Below are 18844 nucleotides of genomic sequence, written 5' to 3' on the forward strand. Positions count from 1 at the left end.
TTAGACAATATCCCATATCATAATATAACTCCTCTAAATACTCATCCGAACTCCACTAACAAAAATTTTAACAAAATACAACCAGAACTAAACTGAACAAACAAGTACAACAGTCGAGTATATGCTTACTTCTAAGAGAATCTTCAAATTCAAATGATTTACTTCTCTAGGAATCTTCAAATTTTCAAATGATTTTTGATTAGTTTATCGTGAAGAACACAAAAATAACGAAAATAAATGAAACCTCAATAAGGAATAGGAATAGAATAGGAATAGGAAAGATTTCTGATATATCAATTAAAAAAATATTTTTTTAAAAAACTAACTAACTCCCCTAATTAATAAACTAATAAATGACCTCACCTAACTAACACAGTCCACTCCTTTTTCTCGATTTAAAAAAGTCAAAATCCCTTTTATTTATTTAAATTTAAAATGGGTCATATATTTTTTATTGACCCGATTAATTAAGAGCTGGAAAATGGGTTAAATTTAATTTTGGTGGCACGTGGATGCTACCGTGTATTAAAATAAGAAAAATATTATACGTAGGATCATAAATTGAGTTATAAAATTAATGATTTTTCATTCAAAAATCCAATTCCAGAAAACCCATTAAGTTTTTGTCCCTTTTATTGCTTCACCTAGGGAGATTTTGCATGTGAAATAAAGCTAATTTATTAAGCATTAAGATGAAGAAAACAGAGCTTGCGGTGACAGCTGAGGTGGGCATGCAAACTCGAAAGCACGGACATGTGTCGATGCATATTAAATGTACATATATCGTAAGAATTGGGAATTTGACGCAGCATCGGTACGAGGATATGTATCATGCCATTTTCAGTAATTTGACTAATTATTCCTTTTATAACTACTAGTCCATAGCGATGCAGGCTTAGCTCAACGTCCTTCCTAGCTTTTGTTTTCTGTATGCATATTGTTGGAGACAAAAAAAATACACAAAATGTCTAGAATTCTTTCTTTTTTCCTCTTGTTTTCTGCGAATTTTGTTAGCTAGTAATAATCTTCCTTGTATCTCATGCATGTTTTGGTTTTGTTGTGCAACGGACACCTCCACATCGTCTCCTTCACGGCTTCACCACGTGGTTTTTCATTCTCTGCCACCACCACTGCATAAACAAAATAATACCTCACAGAGAATTTTGCCCTTCTTCATGGCTTTCGTTTCCTCTTGATTTCTCTTCATGGGGTTTGTTTTTGGAATTGGAAGCACCCGTTGTTTCCTCCTCAGTTTCCCCTGCTGGGATTTTTCATTCATCCATTAATCTTGAATTGCTCTGCTTGAATATCTCCACTTCGTGATCAATTGGGTAGCCCCTCTTGTTTTGTCCACTCACGGATTCAGTCTATTTTTCATTCAATGGCTTCAAATTTTCGGTTCTGGAAGCATTGTTATCTGGAGCCTGTGAAGTTTTCCATTAATTATCGAAGACCAGAAACTGAAGAAAGCCAATGTTTTGGCATCAATTCTGCAGTAAACGTTGAAAGGATAAAACAAAACAAGCTGAAGAAACAATGGAGGTGCGTAGATTCTTGTTGCTGGACAATTGGATACTTATGCACCACTTGGTGGCTACTCTTGTTTCTGCACCATTTTTTACCAGCAAATTTTCAAGGATTTAAGGTTCCAGAACCGCCGGGTGAGAGGCTGAGAATCGGCGGCACCGCCGCACTTCACCCTGTAGTTTTGGTTCCAGGCATTGTCACCGGAGGACTCGAGCTGTGGGAAGGCAGGCCTTGTGCCGATGGCCTCTTCCGCAAGCGGCTATGGGGCGTTAGCTTTACTGAAATATTCAGGAGGTATGACTTTCACAATTGGATTAAAAAAAGTTTCCTTCTTTTCTTTTTTCGATATTTAATTGAATCTGTATGCACAAATGTGAAATTTGGCAGAACATTTTTTAGGCCTATGTGTTGGTTAGAGCATCTATCATTAAACGATGAAACAGGCCTCGATCCCCCTGGAATTCGGGTCCGGGCCGTGCCCGGGCTCGTGTAGAGGCCGACTATTTTGCTCCTGGGTATTTCATTTGGGCTAATCTGATTCAGAATTTGGCCCGCATTGGGTATGAGGAGAAGAATATGTACATGGCAGCTTATGATTGGAGACTGTCCTTTCAAAATACAGAGGTATGAGTTTGAATAAGTATTTTGATCGATGTTCTTGATAAAGTTCCAATATTACCTTCTTGGATTAATGGAACTATGATAAATTAACTAATTTACAGCCTTTGTATGGTATGCAATAAATGTGAGATGTCATATACTATCCAATGTAAATTATCGATCGTGAGAAAATAAAACTGCGGATTGTGTTTTAGTTTTGTGTAAACTACTCCTGGTTGGATGAACAGATAAGGGACCAAACTCTAAGTAGATTGAAGAGCAAAATCGAGCTGATGTACGTACAAATGGATACAAGAAAGTGGTGGTGGTGCCTCATTCAATGGGTGTGATCTACTTTCTCCACTATATCAAATGGGTTGAAGCACCTCCGCCTTTGGGAGGTGGCGGTGGACCAGATTGGTGCGCAAAGCACATCAAAGCGGTCATGAATATAGCTCCGACGTTCCTTGGTATTCCGTGTTAGAAATTTTCTCATAAATCATGTTTTGCACGTATACATGAACATGATATAATATGCGGAAGTTTAATCGAGAATTACCTCCGGCCATTGAAAATTTGTTGAAGCTTTCTGATTTCCTTTCCTTTGAAGCCTTCTAAACACTCCAACACTCCTTTAGATGGTGTATTTTCTGTATGAGATTGTGTGTTTAGGGACCTCAATGCCTTCGGTATTTATAGGCACACTCAAACCATCACCGAGTGTTTTGGGAGCTCGAGATTCAAATCAAATTTGTATACGCATCTCAATTTTCAAAATTTGAGGCTGCCGTGTACAAATTTTCAACACGTTTATTTTACGGTTATGGGTCACAATTTTCTTACATTCTCCCACTTGACCCATATATCTCATTTACCATAGGAGAAAACAAAATACATGAATCATGGCGATAGGTCATCTAAAAGCGATTATTATCTTCCATGTATCACAATGTATTATATATCTCAAATAACTTAATGAATAAACCCTATGTTTATTCGAGGTCCAACTTTATTGATATTTTTCATGATAACTGAATATGTACATAACTGAATATGAAAAATATCACAACTTAATGAGTCTCATTAATTTTGTTTTTACAACAAAATTACATAAAAGAACCAAGTCCCATTCTTTCTGTATGATCCTTGAATTTCAATGGTAGCATGCCCTTAGTCAAAGGATCTGCAATCATCAATTCAGTGCTAATGTGCTCGATAACCATGGTTTTATCTTTAACACGTTCTCGTATGGCTAAATACTTAATGTCGATGTGCTTGCTTCGACTACCACTTTTGGTATTTTTAGCCATAAAAACAGCAGCTGAATTGTCACAATATATTCTTAATGGCCTAGATATAGAATCCATAATTCTAAGCCCTGAAATGAAACTCTTCAACCATACACCATGTGAGGTTGCCTCAAAACAGGATACGAACTCAGCTTCCATAGTGGAAGTAGCAGTCAATGTCTGCTTTGCACTTCTCCAAGATACAGCTCCACCAGCTAGCATGAAAATATATCCTGAAGTGGATTTTCTTGAGTCAATGCAGCCAGCGTAGTCTGAATCAGAGTAGCCAATTACTTCCAAATTCTCAGTTCGTCTGAACATAAGCATATAATCTTTGGTCCCTTGAAGGTACCTCATTACTTTCTTTGCAGCTTTCCAATGGTCTAAACCTGGATTACTCTGATATCTTCCCAACATCCCAACAATAAATGCAATGTCAGGTCTAGTGCAAACCTGAGCATACATCAAGCTTCCGACAGCAGAAGCATAAGGAATGTTTTTCATTTGTTCCCGCTCTAGATCATTCTTTGGGCATTGGCTTAAATTGAATTTATCGCCTTTCACTACGGGAGCTATACTTGGTGAACAATCTTTCATCCGATATCTCTCTAAAATTTTGTTTATATAGGTTTCTTGAGACAGACCTATAATACCTCGAATTCTGTCTCTATGTATCTTAATGCCAATGACATAAGATGCATCGCCCATATCCTTCATATCAAAGTTTTTAGAGAGGAATTGTTTCACCTCATATAACAGACCCTTATCATTGGTTGTAAGTAATATATCATCCACATATAGAATAAGGAAACAAACCTTGCTCCCACTGACCTTCTGGTATATACATTGATCCATGGGGTTCTCAACGAATCCGAATGAAGAGATAACATCATGAAATTTTAAATACCATTGACGGGAGGCTTGTTTCAATCCATATATAGATTTCTTAAGCTTACAAACCAATTGCTCACCATTACTAGAGAAGAATCCTTCAGGTTGTTTCATATAAACCTCTTCTTCTAGTTCTCCATTGAGAAAAGCCGTTTTCACATCCATTTGTTGTAAATCTAAGTCAAAATGTGCAACTAATGCTAGAATGATACGAAGAGAATCTTTCTTAGATACAGGAGAAAAAGTCTCCTTGTAGTCGATTCCTTCCTGCTGAGTGAATCCTTTAGCAACAAGTCTTGCTTTATACCTTTCAATGGTGCCTAATGAGTCTTTCTTTGTTTTGAAGACCCATTTACATCCAATGGCTTTTACACCATCAGGCAACTGAACAAGTTCCCAGACTCCATTAACTGCCATAGAATTCATCTCTTCTTTCCTAGCATTAAACCATAGTTTTGACTCATTACAACTCATGGCTTGTGAAAACGTTTCAGGATCATTTTCGGCTCCGATGTTAAAGTCTGATTCTTGTAAATACACAACATAATCACTAGATATAGCTGATCTTCTTATTCTAGTAGATCTCCTAAGGTTGTTTGGTTGATCAACAATTTCTTGTTGTTCTTCATTAACAACTTGATCTACTGGATTTTCATCAGCAATTTGTGGAACTTCAGTAACTGGTTGTCTAACACCCATTTGGTCTTGAGGGGTGTGAATAACGACCAATCTTTCATTTGAATAAGAGGGTTGTGCATTAATGTGATCATTCTCAAAAATTATGTCATGATCACTCCCACTAATCAAATCATTCTCAAGAAATTTTACATTTCTTGATTCCACAATTCTAGTGTTGTGAGATGGACAATAGAATCTGTACCCTTTGGATTTTTCGGCATACCCAATGAAATATCCACTTATAGTTCTTGGGTCCAGTTTCTTTTCATGTGGGTTATAAACTCTTATTTCAGAAGGACAACCCCAAACGCGTATATGTTGCAAACTCGGTTTCCAACCTTTAAATAACTCAAATGGCGTCTTTGGGACAGCTTTAGTTGGAACTCGGTTTAATATATACACAGCTATCTTAAGAGCTTCAGTCCACAAGGATTTAGGAAGTTTAGAGCTACTCAACATGCTCCTCACCATGTCCAATAATGTTCGGTTTCTCCTCTCAGCTACGCCATTCTGGTCAGGAGAACCAAGCATAGTATATTGGGCAACAATCCCATGTTCTTGGAGAAACTTCGCAAACGGACCAGGTGCTTGTCCATTCTCAGTGTATCTACCGTAATATTCTCCACCTCTATCAGTTCTCACGATCTTAATATGTTTTTCACATTGCTTCTCCACTTCAGCCTTAAAAACCTTAAAGGCTTCTAGTGCTTCGTTTTTGTTATGAAGCATGTAGATATACATGTATCGTGAGTAATCATCAATGAAAGAGATGAAGTATTTCGGACTTTGCATGTCCATATCTGACAACAAATATCTGAATGTATGATTTCTAATATTTCTGTACTCCTCTTGGCACCTTTTTTAGACTTATTGGTCTGCTTTCCCTTAATGCAATCCACACAAGTCTCAAAATCAGTAAAGTCTAAAGTACTGAGTACTCCATCATTTACTAATCTTTTAATTCTCTCTATGGAGATGCGTCCCAATCTCCTGTGCCACAATATCGAGGAATCTTCATTTATAACACATTTTTTAATACCTCCTTGAACATGCATAGTGGTGTTATTATTTTGTAAAGAAATAGAGAAAAGACCATCAACCATTGTACCATTTCCAATAAGATTTGATTTATAAAACAAATTTATTGATTTATCCAAAAACTGAAATGAATAACCAATAGGTACAAGTTTTGAAACTGAAATTAAATTCCTAGAAAAACTAGGAACATAAAATGTCTTTTCCAATTTTAAAATAAAAACACTATCCAATATAAGGCAGCAAGTCCCAATAGCCTCCACATGCGAAGACATCTTGTTTCCTGAATAGATGTTCCGCTCATTTCCTATTGGCTTCCTTAGGTTTTGCATACCCTGTAAGGTATTTGTAACATGGATTGTAGAACCAGAATCAATCCACCATGTGTTATAAATTATATCAACCATATTAGATTCATAACAGACAAATGAAGTAGGAATACCTTTCTTTTCAAGCCAGTCCTTAAATTTATTGCAATCCTTCTTAATGTGTCCCGTATTTTTACAGAAGAAACACTTGGATTCTTTTTTGATGTCAGGTTGGGGTGGAATTATTCCTTTCCCTTTTCCCTTAACTTTGGCTTGCTTCTTAAACTTTCCTTGTGTGGTCATAAAAACATTATCACTTGTTTCCATCAACAGTCTTCCTTCCTCTTGAACACACATGGTCATTAATTCATTAATCGACCATTTATCCTTATGTGTGTTATAGGAAATTTTGAAGGGTCCATATTGTTGTGGAAGAGTGCATAAAATGTAGTGCACAAGAAAAGTTTCAGACATTTCCACTTCAAGTGTCTTTAGTCGAGCCGCTATGTCCCGCATCTTCATGATGTGCTCTCGCACACCTCTCACACTGGTGAGCCTTAATGAAGAGAATTCCATAATTAGGGTGCTTGCTAGAGCCTTATCTGAAGACTGAAACTGTTCATCAATAGCCTTCAGTAGTTCTTTGACATTATTATGCTGATCGACAGAACCACGCATACCAGCAGAGATTTTGGTCTTTATGAACATTACGCAGAGTCGATTAGATCGCTCCCATTTTTCATAAAGATCAACATCATCCGGAATGCTGTTTTCATTAATAGCAGATGGTTCGTCTTTCCGTATAGCATAATCAATATCCATCCACCCTAATTGAAGAAGAATTCTTTCTTTCCAAATTTTATAATTATCGCCCTTTAGATCGGGAATGTCACATTTCATATCAGAAAAAGTCGCAGGTTGCATAACTGCACAAAATATCACATGCTTAAAATTTTGAGACAATATCATGTTTTACCAATGTAATTCATGTTTTAAAAATCTAGTGACATAAAATTTGCCTGTGGGCTAAAATTTTAATTCAATAAGATTTTTCTGTAACTTTATGATAAAACTATCAAAATGTATTTTCCTTAACTCCTGTGGGTAAATTAAGAAAAATATAATTTGATATTTTAACCTAATTAGTTATATAAATATAATAAAAATCCCTGTGGGGTAAATTTTATTATGTTTATATAATTAATTACAATTGATGTCCATTATGTGATCCAAATCCACTTAATGCATAATTTTTCATAATTAAGGATGTTGTGGCTATTCCCCAATTATTTAAAAATTATACGGTTCACTGGACAAAATTTTGGCTTTACTTAATGCTTTATATAATAATTATTTCGCAATCAACACGTTCCAAGGGTGCTCCCAGGAAAGATAGGTAGTGCTAAGGCCCTTTAAATACCCAACTCCTAGACAGAGCAATGTTCATCAGGGAGACCAGTGGCTAGTCAAGGCAGTTTAAACCGGTCTATGAAGAACTCTCTCAGATCATGTTTTCTTACGTCACCTTATTATTATTATTCAACTTAATTATCCACATTTATGTGAATCTTTATAAGCCAAAATTTTTCATATTAAATAACTTTATATTCACATTTTACTTAATATGAACAATTACATTCCCCATCAGTTTTTCTCTTCAATCAGAGTAGTGATAAAGTGAGGATCACAATTACATTGGGCTCCTCATCAGTTTTTCTCTTCAATCAGAGTAGTGATAAAGTGAGGATTATTTATTCATTTGTGAATATCTGAAATATTTTATTATATTCACATCTTACTTGATATGTTCATTTCAAATTATAAACAACTTAATAGAATTTGATATGAACACAATGTGAATATTGTTTTTCCAAAATATTTTCAATACAATTTGCATTTAAAAAAACTTAAAAATAAATGCAAGTATATTAAATTTGCATGTACACATCAAACACTTATCCATAATATTTGACATTTTATGCAAAAATAATTTCTAAACATGTATTAAAAATTACTTCAAACTTGGAATTATTTTAATGTGTACAAATTATTTAACCAAATGCTATATGTATATCAAATTATACATATAACTTAATAACACATTAATTATAATTTATTTATTATTATTATTATTTTATTTAAAAAAATAATAATAATAATAATAACTCCATCATTCAAAATAATAATAATAATAACTCCATAATTATTATTATTATTACCGATTTTTTTTTTAAATTAAATAAATGTGTGTGTCCCACATACTTAATTATTATTATTATAATAATAATAATAAATTAATAAAATTTGAAATTATTGGTGACCAACACTCTGCAAGAAAATTTAATTTGATTTGTACGTGTAGGTCAAGTCTCATTGTGGGAATCCATATTATTAATGTATATCATATGGCCTTATCAGAATGAATCAATACATCATCTCTTCATCTTCTCCATGCAACTTCTGGTTCCGAGAATATGCTCTCAAAATTTATTTTATTTTTCAAGAATTAATGAAGATCTTCAAACTTGGATCGAGAACACAATTCTCAGGTAAGTATCTTAATATTATTATTTCTGATTTTCAACTTCAAGTTTTTACGAAAAACTTTCCCGAGAGCGAATTTTTCAGAAAACAAATTTTCAAGGTAGAGGTATCACGGCTCTGATACCAAATGTTAGAAATTTTCTCATAAATCATGTTTTGCACGTATACATGAACATGATATAATATGCGGAAGCTTAATCGAGAATTACCTCCGGCCATTGAAAAATTGTCGAAGCTTTCTGATTTCCTTTCTTTTGAAGCCTTCTAAACACTCCAACACTCCTTTAGATGGTGTATTTTCTGTATGAGATTGTGTGTTTAGGGACCTCAATGCCTTCGGTATTTATAGGCACACTCAAACCATCACCGAGTGTTTTGGGAGCTCGAGATTCAAATCAAATTTGTATACGCATCTCAATTTTCAAAATTTGAGGCTGCCGTGTACAAATTTTCAACACGTTTATTTTACGGTTACGGGTCACAATTTTCTTACATTCCGAAAATCGTGGGGAGTATGTTGTCTGTAGAAAGCAAAGACCTTGCTTTCATAAGGTTAATCAGAGAGAAAATATGGTCATTATTCTTGATTTATACCATATATATAGTTCCAATTCCAGTTAAGAAAGATAAAATACATAGTTTGTTGGACCGGAAGTAAAGGAAACTGGGGTGGTGCAGAAAAATCATATTTTTGGGGGCAAATATCAATGTTTCTAGTTCTTGAATTTAATTTTGCAGAGCTATGGCTCCAGGTCTCTTGGATTCTAAAATTCTGAGCCTTCAAACTTTGGAACATGTCATGCGAGTATCTCGAACATGGGACTCCATAGTTTCTTTGTTACCTAAAGGAGGTGAGGCCATTTGGGGTAATTTGGATTGGTCACCTGAAGAAAACTGTGTGTTGTTCTAAGAAAGAAAGTAACCTTCGAGACACAGAGATCAACAACTCCAATGATAAGAGCGTTTTCGAAGTCCAAGAATCAACAAACTATGGAAGGATAATCTCTTTCGGAAAGCTGGCATCAGAATTGGATTCTTCAAAACTCCCTACTTTCAATTCTCCGGTAAATAAAACTACCAATTTTTCGTTTTTTTAATCTGATTTGGTAACTACCGTCTCGAGAATATCCGAAGCTGAGATATTCAAGAAACTACTACATATTTTGTTTGACGTCGTACCGTTTCAAGAATATCCGAAGCTAAGATATTCGAGAAACTACTAACTAGTTTGTTGAATGTTGAATTTGATATCCTTACTCATTCCTTTGGTTCGTCAACTCAATGGAAATAGAAATCTTTCAAGATAACTACCATTGAAAGAATTTCCGAAAGCTAAGACATTCAAAAAACTACTACATAGTTTGTTGAACGTAGTATTAAATATCCTTGCTCATTCCTTTTGTTTCTCAACTCAATGGACATAGAAACAAGCACTGAGACCCAATAACACCGTAGCAAAATCTCATCCTCCATCACGGGGAAAAGTATGGAGTGATTATGAAATAAACCGGGATGCCATCTACCGAATTTTCGAAAATAAAGCATACACCGCAAAAACTTTGCTGGAGCTTCTCCGTTCCATTGCTCCAATGATGATGAAACGTGCCGAAGCTCCGTTCTCACATGGTGTGGCTAACAACCTGGACGATCCCAAGTATAATAATCACAAGTACTGGTCAAATCCACTTGAGACCAAGTAAGTATCAACCCAATGCATTTAAATTTCAATCCACGTCAAGTTTTACATGTAACAAGGGTTGGAACGTGGGCCTAGAGTGGGTAGGAACAGAGTTCATCCCTCCTGTCCGATTTTTTTCTGTCCGCTCTGACTGTAGCAGCCGAGCCAGGGGAGAGGGAGGTTGCCAACAGCAGCAACCGGCAATTAAATTATCATATAGACTTACATAACATTTTATTTATCATGTTTTTAATCTCCCTTAATTTTCAAAATTTAGTTTTGACCCAAGTCATTCTTCTAGCTTCTCCAGAGCTCCTCTCAGTGAATGCATTTGAAATTCAGTTCTTGATTCTTTGGCATTATAAAACCTTGTTGATTTCTATTCTAGTTCAACGTGTCTCCTTTTTCAGATTGCCGGATGCACCACACATGGAAATATACTGTCTCTATGGAGTGGGAATCCCAACAGAAAGATCGTATATCTACAAGCTCTCACCCTCCAGCAGGCGCAGAAGCATTCCTCTCCAAATAGACAGCTCCGCAGATGGAAATTGCTTAAAAGGTGGGGCGTACTTTGTGGATGGAGACGAAATTGTTCCCAGTTCTGAGCTCTGGTTTTATGTGTGCCAAAGGCTGGCGAGGAAAAACACGTTTCAACCCATCCAGGATCTCAACTTACATAAGAGAATACAAGCATCAAGCAGCAGCAAATTTGCTGGAGGGGCGGGGGCTAGCAAGTAGTGCACATGCCGATATAATGGGAAATGTGGGCTTAGTCGAGGACATATTACGAGTGTCAGCCGGAGCATCTGGTGTTGAGCTTGGAGGCGATAAAATCTACTCCGATATTGTCGAAATGTCCAAGAAAGTAAGTATTCAGCTGTGATTCAAGATTTTGTTGGAAAATTAACCACCTATGTACCGAGAATTTGTAACAGATGAAAGAAATAAAGTTTCCATCTATGCATGAAGAAATGGGTCTTCTCCTCTTCTTGATATGTAATACACAGAGTATACTTACAACTAGGCTCCTTTTGGTGTGACGGTATGGTCAGCAGTTAGATTTCATAAAGACCCTGTCAATTTTATTAATTAGCATAAAGTTCCTCTACTCGATTATAAATGAATTTAACTCTAATATTCAAGAGTTTGACTCGACACGGTTCAATTACATGCATAAACTAGATCAACCTAAAAAAAACACCAAAATGTTACCGAGTCTCAATGATAAAGCCAAACCAAGAATCATATTATAATAATAATTATTATTATTATAAATATATCACATTTATTTGTGAAAATATGTATGCATTTGTAATTTAAAATAGATTTGTTTATATTTATTTAATTTGTAGCGGTTTGTTTATTTTTTTATTTTTGAAATGAACATAATAACATTAATTCGGGAAGTTCCGAGATACAATGTTTACAAGCCACGTTGGTAGATTGTCGTTAACACAACTAATGGAGCTATTACAAGACAAAGCTTTGCGAGCTTAAATGTGAGCCACTTCGACGACCTTTCTTCGCACATGTTGGATGGAACGAAAATTTGAAAGCTCTAACATTGATTGGATTTCCAAGGCAAGAACCCCAGCAGATCCAAGATCTTCTACATGGGAAAGGACCGTCCTAACAGCTTCCAATGAGAAAATATACAAACATTTGATAGCCCAATCCAGAGACATAAGTCCATCCCGCTTCTGATTTCCAACAACTCCGCACAAGTAACTGAACCCGAACATCTGATAGGGCTAGCTTGCGCATCACAAACCTTTCCCATTGTATTACGCACCACCGCCCCAACGTTCAATTTATTGTTTCTAATATCAAAGCCTGCATCAACATCAGCCTAAAATAGTTTGGTAGTGGTGATACTCACTTCTCCTCCATAAATGTTTGAGCATCAATATTCCCAGAAGAACCAACCAAACTATATTTTCGAAAATTTTCCATCATAGCATAAGCTCAGTCCACATTTATCTTAAATTTCTTTCCTGCAAATTCATGGTTGATCTTACAAATTTCATGTCAGATTGCCCAACAGAGAGTAGCAAAACATTCAAAATCCTCTTGCTTGAAGGTGACCAAAAGAAATAAAACACAATCTAGAAATGAGGCTTTTCGATACAATTTTAAACACTGCTAAAATTGGGTGTTCTTCCACACAGTTCAAACAACCGGGCAAAATAACAAGCAGTGACTCGTAGAAACATGAAAATATTTATAAAGAAGACAAGTACCTTGTGTGGGCATGTGAAGCAATGCTAAATTGACCGGTGTAGACAGTAAATCATGAGAGACACGCCACATAAAAATGTGGATTTTGGGCTAAATATGCAGCTTCCATAGTAAGTTCCACCAATATTGATTTGGATGTGAAGCTAGAAAAGGATGAGGAGCCAAACTGCTTCTTTCCCTATGATAACCATATTTAACACTGTATTTACCACTTTTGTTGCCAACCCAAAATCTGGTAGCGGTTTTAAATGTGCTCTTGTATATTTAATTTTTCAATTAATTTGTTTGTGATATTTGTTCACCATAAATATACAATTTCATTTGTGAAACGACCTATATATCCTTGTATATTTCATATATTTAAGTTTATATTTCATTTAATTTGTAACTTTTTAACTACGATCTTATATATCTAATTTTTTATTTAATTGGTTTATGTTATATTTGTTTATTTTTTCTGATTACCATTTTCATTTGTGAAAGTACCTATATATGCCATTGTATATTTTTATATTTCATTTAATTTTGAAAATTCATATATATTGAATTTTATTTGTTTTTCACTATCCTTAAATTATATTATAATATTATATTATTGAAATTTTTTTATATAATAGACCGTGAATAATATATTAGTTGTGATATGTGATAACTTACGTGTCAAATTAAGATAAAATAAATTTAAAAACAATTCAATACTCATTAATCGAATAATATTTAGTGTGGTTATTATTAATCGATTAATACTTCATGATTAATTGGTCTATTTTTATCAACAATTAATTGACTATATTGTTCTTTGAACTATTTGCCAAATGTTCCGCATGTCTGCGTAATCTCGGTTTCTATCCTCTTTTTTTGTTTTTTTTTTCTTTCGATTGCGGCAAGTCGGGTTTTTGTCACAGACAAAAACTTATGTGAGACGGTCTGAAGGGGCGCATTTTATGAGACAGATTTCTTATTTGGGTCATCCATGAAAAAATATTAAATTTTATGCTAAGAGCATTACTTTTTATTATAAATATTAGTAGGGTTGACTCGTCTAACAGATAAAGATTCGTGAGACCGTCTCACAAGAGCCCTACTCTCTATTTTGATATTAGTTTGTTTTGTGAAAAAAATTGTTTTTATGGGCTTTATTGGTAATTTTCGTGCTTCTTCAGGGTTGTTAATGTCATCTTATGGGTTTGCTTAAATGAATAAATAATTTTCTCTCATTAATATCTTCGATTTATTCCGCTAGAAATAGTCCAATAGTTAAGTTATTGGTTGTGGTGTGCTAGAAATATCTCAATAATTAGTTGTTTGAGCATTGACAAAATTCATTATTTTTTATTTTTATTTTTTTCATTTGTGATTGTCGTTATTAGTTTACTAGATCAAATTCTTATGATGTTCAAAACTGTGCAGATACAATGTCACATTCAATAAATATTTATGATACATGTATAAGATGTATTCAATGTGTTAAGCGTATCCGCTGATGTATTAGAAATGATACCTTGAGACGGATGTAAAGTTAAACAAATCGCTTCCGTCTTGAGGATCGAAAACTGTGTTGGTTGTAAGCGATATAATCCGACAGATTTCTTAAGCGTTCGAGTTTATTTATCGCAAGAAACAACTCATAGTGTGTCATATAGTTATGATTTTATATCTTGTTTTTGATTTCTTTTGATCGATAAATATTCTTAAACATGATATTATTTAAGTGTATTAAAATATTATCTAAATTTGTAACCATATTTTCAGTTGTTAGTCAAATGTTAGTTACAAACGTGCACTTTTCTAGTCACTGTATATACACAAGAGTTGAACAAATCAGATATAATTTCACAAGGATGTATTATGGGAAGATCATATTCTTTTCTTAAATAACAATATACAGCATCACTCTTTTCTAAAGAAATGTATAATATTCCTGTATGAATCTTCTGTACAACAGCCTGTATAAAATCAATCCTATGGGTACTAATGCCAGAGCAAAAAAGTTTCAATCTAGTGCATAAAATACATCGACCTGAGGCCGTAAATTTGTAATAGCAGGGAACTACGTCAAGAAAGTTTAAAAAAAAATAGAGTTGCAGATAGTAAAAAGTACTTATCCAATATCATAAAAATGGTAGAACACCGGAGAATGCAACATGCAACAGTAAAGTTACGATGGCACTCGGTACTATCATCTTGTAAGGTTTGACGGATGCTGAATTATTGTCGTTAAATTGTCCGGCATTGAAAAATTCTGTTTTACCAGTACTGCCGGCGGTGGTAACGTTTACAGAAGATGAACCTGTTATAAGACGTGAAGTTCATTTAAAATGAGCGGTAAAGATGGTAAAGAGAGCTCCGAAAGTGTAGAGCAGAAGGAAACTTACAGTCATAATTCGCCCATCCAATCCTTTGGCCAGCCAAATCATATACAACAATCTTGTCTTTCAGGACCAAATCTGTACATGGGACCAAGAAAATTCATATAATGCATCATACTTCGAAAGATTGGTAGGCAAGCATACAAATGCAGAGTGTTAGCGAGCAATAATTGTTCTTATCGTCCTGTGATGCAACGATCAAAATGTGGCAGTCACCTGCTATATGATTCAAAAATTAACCTGCAACTTTTGATGAATCAAAAGGCGTTTTAACTGAACAGTTGGTATCAAATCTGATACCATATGTTTTATTATCATGAATGGCAAAATCAAACAAAATTGTTGAGAATCAATTATTATCCTTATTTGTCATGTATCCTTTCTCTGCTGGCACACAATTGAGATATGACGCTTGATATGTAATACGATTTAAATTATTTGAGTTACACAACTATCAATAACTAAATTATTTAGTAATGCAACAGTGGCATAGTGCTATAGAGTGCATTGGTATCACACAAAATAATCGTTCAAGATGAATTTATACATATATACATATGTATTATATGCTTCATACCTCCTAAAATTGTCATTCCTTCACCCTGAAATTTCTGAACGCCAATGCACCACACTGCTGCACCACCCTGAACAAACAAGAATCACATCTAACAACATTAACAATCAAGAAACCCGGGTTCTTATTCGAGCATGTAACTAGGGTGCGCAAGGTTTCTAGGAGCATGCAATGTTTACTTACAACAGAGTTCTGCTGCAAGAGGTAATCTTGAGGCCTTAGTATCATTGAGGCACCACCAGCGAAGTTTAAACTAACCAGAGGGAAAATATCTGAGATACTGGAATATAAAAAAAATTAGTTAGACTATGTGACAAGACAGACAAGCAAGGATTTTCGTGTGAGAGAGAAACCTGGAGGTAGTTAGATAGCATTGGGTTCCCTTTGAAACAAGAGGGCGGACAGATTGTGATACAGTCTGTGTAATCTGCCAAGGAAAAATATGCCAAATTTTGGACATCACATGGCGTATAAAATTTTGAAGATAATAATTACAAAAAGTGGTTTCTGAAAGCAGAAACTTACAGCCGTAACAAAAGGGTCATAAGCTTCTTTGGCAAGATAAGCCAGCGTTGTTCCTGAGTCAATTATGGTTCCTCGGTTGGGTGATGATGCAAAAACGGAAGGATCGATGGGCAATGTTTGCCCATTTACTGAAATGCTTTGTAGATTTACATTGTAATGGGGCCTGAAATTTAAAACCACTTGAGAAATTGATTATTCTTAAACAAGAACCTACCTTCACAAAACAAGATATTTCGACGCGTCCAAAAAAAAAGTAAAATGAATCCGTTATTTATAAACATGATTCCAGAATTGTCAGTCGTTTCAATTTTGACCTAAATCCCTTTTGATGAAGCTCTTTCAGTAAGTACCTAAATGCTATTGGAAGGTAGCAAAAATTGAATTTTTGAGATATTGACTATGAAATAAAGAAGCTAACCCTTCAAACATAAATCACGATGACTGAAACTGCCATAGGCAAAAGAATCAATAAAGTCTGCTGAAGATTCTTGGTATCTAACAGCCTCAAATGCTAGTAATAGAAATGCACATCAATCTAACAGTAGAATAAAATATGCAATTAATGCTTCATTTAAATGACATGGAAAAGAAAGAAGACCCTTAATAATTTATGAGCAGGAAAATACTAACTGTGATGGAACTAGAGGAGTGTAAACAAGATTTGGCTCCACAATCTGCCCAAGCACCAAAATACCACCCCCACCGTTTTCTCCTTTTAAGCAATGGGAAAATGAATTTGGGGTAACTCCCTGTGATGAAAGTTGAGAGATTACGGATAAGCCATTTTGTCCAAAACCAAATATACCATCAACTGCCCTATCTGGCTTCGTAAGATCCCCGGTCTGTGATGTGCTACAGCTGAGTCGAAACATAACCGAGCAACACAACCATGTCAACCAAAGTTAATTTTATATCCACCAAGAATGGTATATTGTAGATCAAAGAGAACTCACCCAAAAACAACAGCTGCAGAAGAATTCGACGTCAAAGAATCTCCAACTACTGTGTCCAAATATATTGAATCTGACACATAATATCCTGATGTGCCACTGCCATCACCATACTGGAATGTGTATCCACATAGGTTTTGGCCTGAACACCCGGAATCAGATGACTGTGCTCCTAAAGCACATCTTTGATCTGAACATGAGACTGGCGAAGCTGTGTTTGAGCTGGAAGGATCGAAAAACTCTAGCTGAATCTGTTAAAAAAAGAAGTATTAGAATTCAATAAAATCATAAACTATTTCTACACCTCCAAAAACAAAACAGAGAAATTTAAATTTAAAAAACGAAGATCAGCGTAAATGGAGGAAATAATTACTTGTAGTCCACTTGATGTGGGGCAACCAGCACACGGATTGCAACTGACCCATAGCACATCACTTCCAGTATCTATCTGTACATAGAATTCTTTTGGAGGAGTGCCCAATTTAACTCTAGTAAAGTACAACCTAAAAACCAAGATTCATCAGCTCAATAAGTTCTTGAATCGTTGATTTTTCTCCAAATCAAATTCCTGAGTATCACCGAAGAGATTTAAAAAGAAAAGGCGAAAGAGAATGATCAAGAATTCAACAGAACCATAATCCAAGAAATTCTCGGAAACCGACGTCAATTCTTACACAATCATCATATAAATTAGACCGAATTAAATAACACGTATACTGTCGTAAGCAAGAATAAAAACCCATCAATAAAAGATCAGAACTTTTACACAAATACATAAAAGCAAACACTAAAACAATCTAGAAGAGGAAAAGGTACATATATATGCATTTCAAAAGAAAGATAAAGGCAAGAATATAGATACATACCCCACAAGATAAGGATCATAGGTTCCTTCGACAGGGAAATCAACGACACCAAGAGGCTGTTGCTGCAAGAATCTGCCGTGTCTGACCCTGTCCCGGTTCCTGAGTTGACTCAGTTCAATTCCCTTGTGATTCGCTCTCTCAAGAGTCAACCCCACGCTCTTCCCTTCACCAACAACCGCCGCCGGCAACACAGCCACGGCCACCGCCACGGCCAACGCCAAAGGAAACCACGACAGCGCCATTCCCTATAAACACCCCTCCCCTTTCTGTTCTTTCTTTTCTCGCCTTTTCTTTCACTTGAAGTAAGACAACGGCTATATATGTACACGGATTTTTACGCAATTGTGTCGGGTGTGGCTATATAATCATGCATATGTATGTCTATAAATACCTGTATATATGTGTGTGTGTGTGTTCGTGCTACGTGTATTGTGTGAATGCGTGTGAATCTTGGGAAAGAGAGGGAGAGGGAATGCGCGAGAGACGAAAGCCGATAGGAGAAGGTGTTAATTTGAAAATTCGATTTATTTGCGCCAAACACGCGTTCTCGGGAAAATCCTCTGCTTTAAGTGATTGTGAGTTGTGTAGGAAGAGTTATACCTTGCTTTGACCAAGCAAAATTTCGAAATTTTGTATAACAAAATAAATCTATCTGGAGAAAGTAAAGAAAACTCTTTGAACATGATTTGGATGTATCAAGTCATTTTTGTGCTTCTAGATATTATATTAATTTTCAAATTCAAAACTCCAGAGATATAAGAGTTTTCTA

At 35.2% G+C, this 18844-nt stretch overlaps 2 protein-coding genes across 2 annotated transcripts; one reads left to right on the plus strand and one right to left on the minus strand.

The window, feature by feature from the left end:
* The first annotated feature begins 931 nt into the window (after nt 1-931).
* Nucleotides 932-11611, plus strand: LOC140810862 (putative phospholipid:diacylglycerol acyltransferase 2). The gene is given in 11 exon segments (XM_073168759.1): nt 932-1821; nt 1927-2014; nt 2017-2151; nt 2376-2424; nt 2427-2599; nt 9366-9424; nt 9611-9776; nt 9778-9936; nt 10297-10568; nt 10961-11147; nt 11149-11611. Coding segments are annotated over 11 exon segments (2016 nt in total). The 5' UTR covers nt 932-1381; the 3' UTR covers nt 11437-11611.
* A 3008-nt stretch (nt 11612-14619) lies between these two features.
* On the minus strand, nt 14620-18559 carry LOC140809399 (aspartic proteinase 36-like). The gene is made up of 10 exons (XM_073167010.1): nt 18076-18559; nt 17583-17712; nt 17213-17460; nt 16890-17117; nt 16260-16422; nt 16088-16161; nt 15918-16014; nt 15738-15804; nt 15167-15238; nt 14620-15081 (listed from the first exon to the last, which is right to left on the minus strand). Exons 1-10 carry the CDS (start codon nt 18315-18317, stop codon nt 14903-14905), a joined length of 1500 nt encoding a protein of 499 aa, XP_073023111.1. The 5' UTR covers nt 18318-18559; the 3' UTR covers nt 14620-14902.
* Between the last annotated feature and the right edge of the window lie 285 nt (nt 18560-18844).

Source organism: Primulina eburnea, chromosome 13, assembly GCF_022965805.1.
Source record: "Primulina eburnea isolate SZY01 chromosome 13, ASM2296580v1, whole genome shotgun sequence".
Classification (NCBI taxonomy): Eukaryota; Viridiplantae; Streptophyta; class Magnoliopsida; order Lamiales; family Gesneriaceae; genus Primulina; species Primulina eburnea.

Coding starts and splice junctions, on each gene's coding strand:
- LOC140809399 (XM_073167010.1), bottom strand. CDS start 18,317: ATGGCGCTGTCGTGGTTTCCTTTGGCGTTGGCCGTGGCGGTGGCCGTG. Junction 17,461..17,582: donor CCACATCAAGTGGACTACAA/GTAATTATTTCC, acceptor TTTTTTTAACAG/ATTCAGCTAGAGTTTTTCGA. Junction 16,162..16,259: donor ATGACCCTTTTGTTACGGCT/GTAAGTTTCTGC, acceptor TTTCCTTGGCAG/ATTACACAGACTGTATCACA.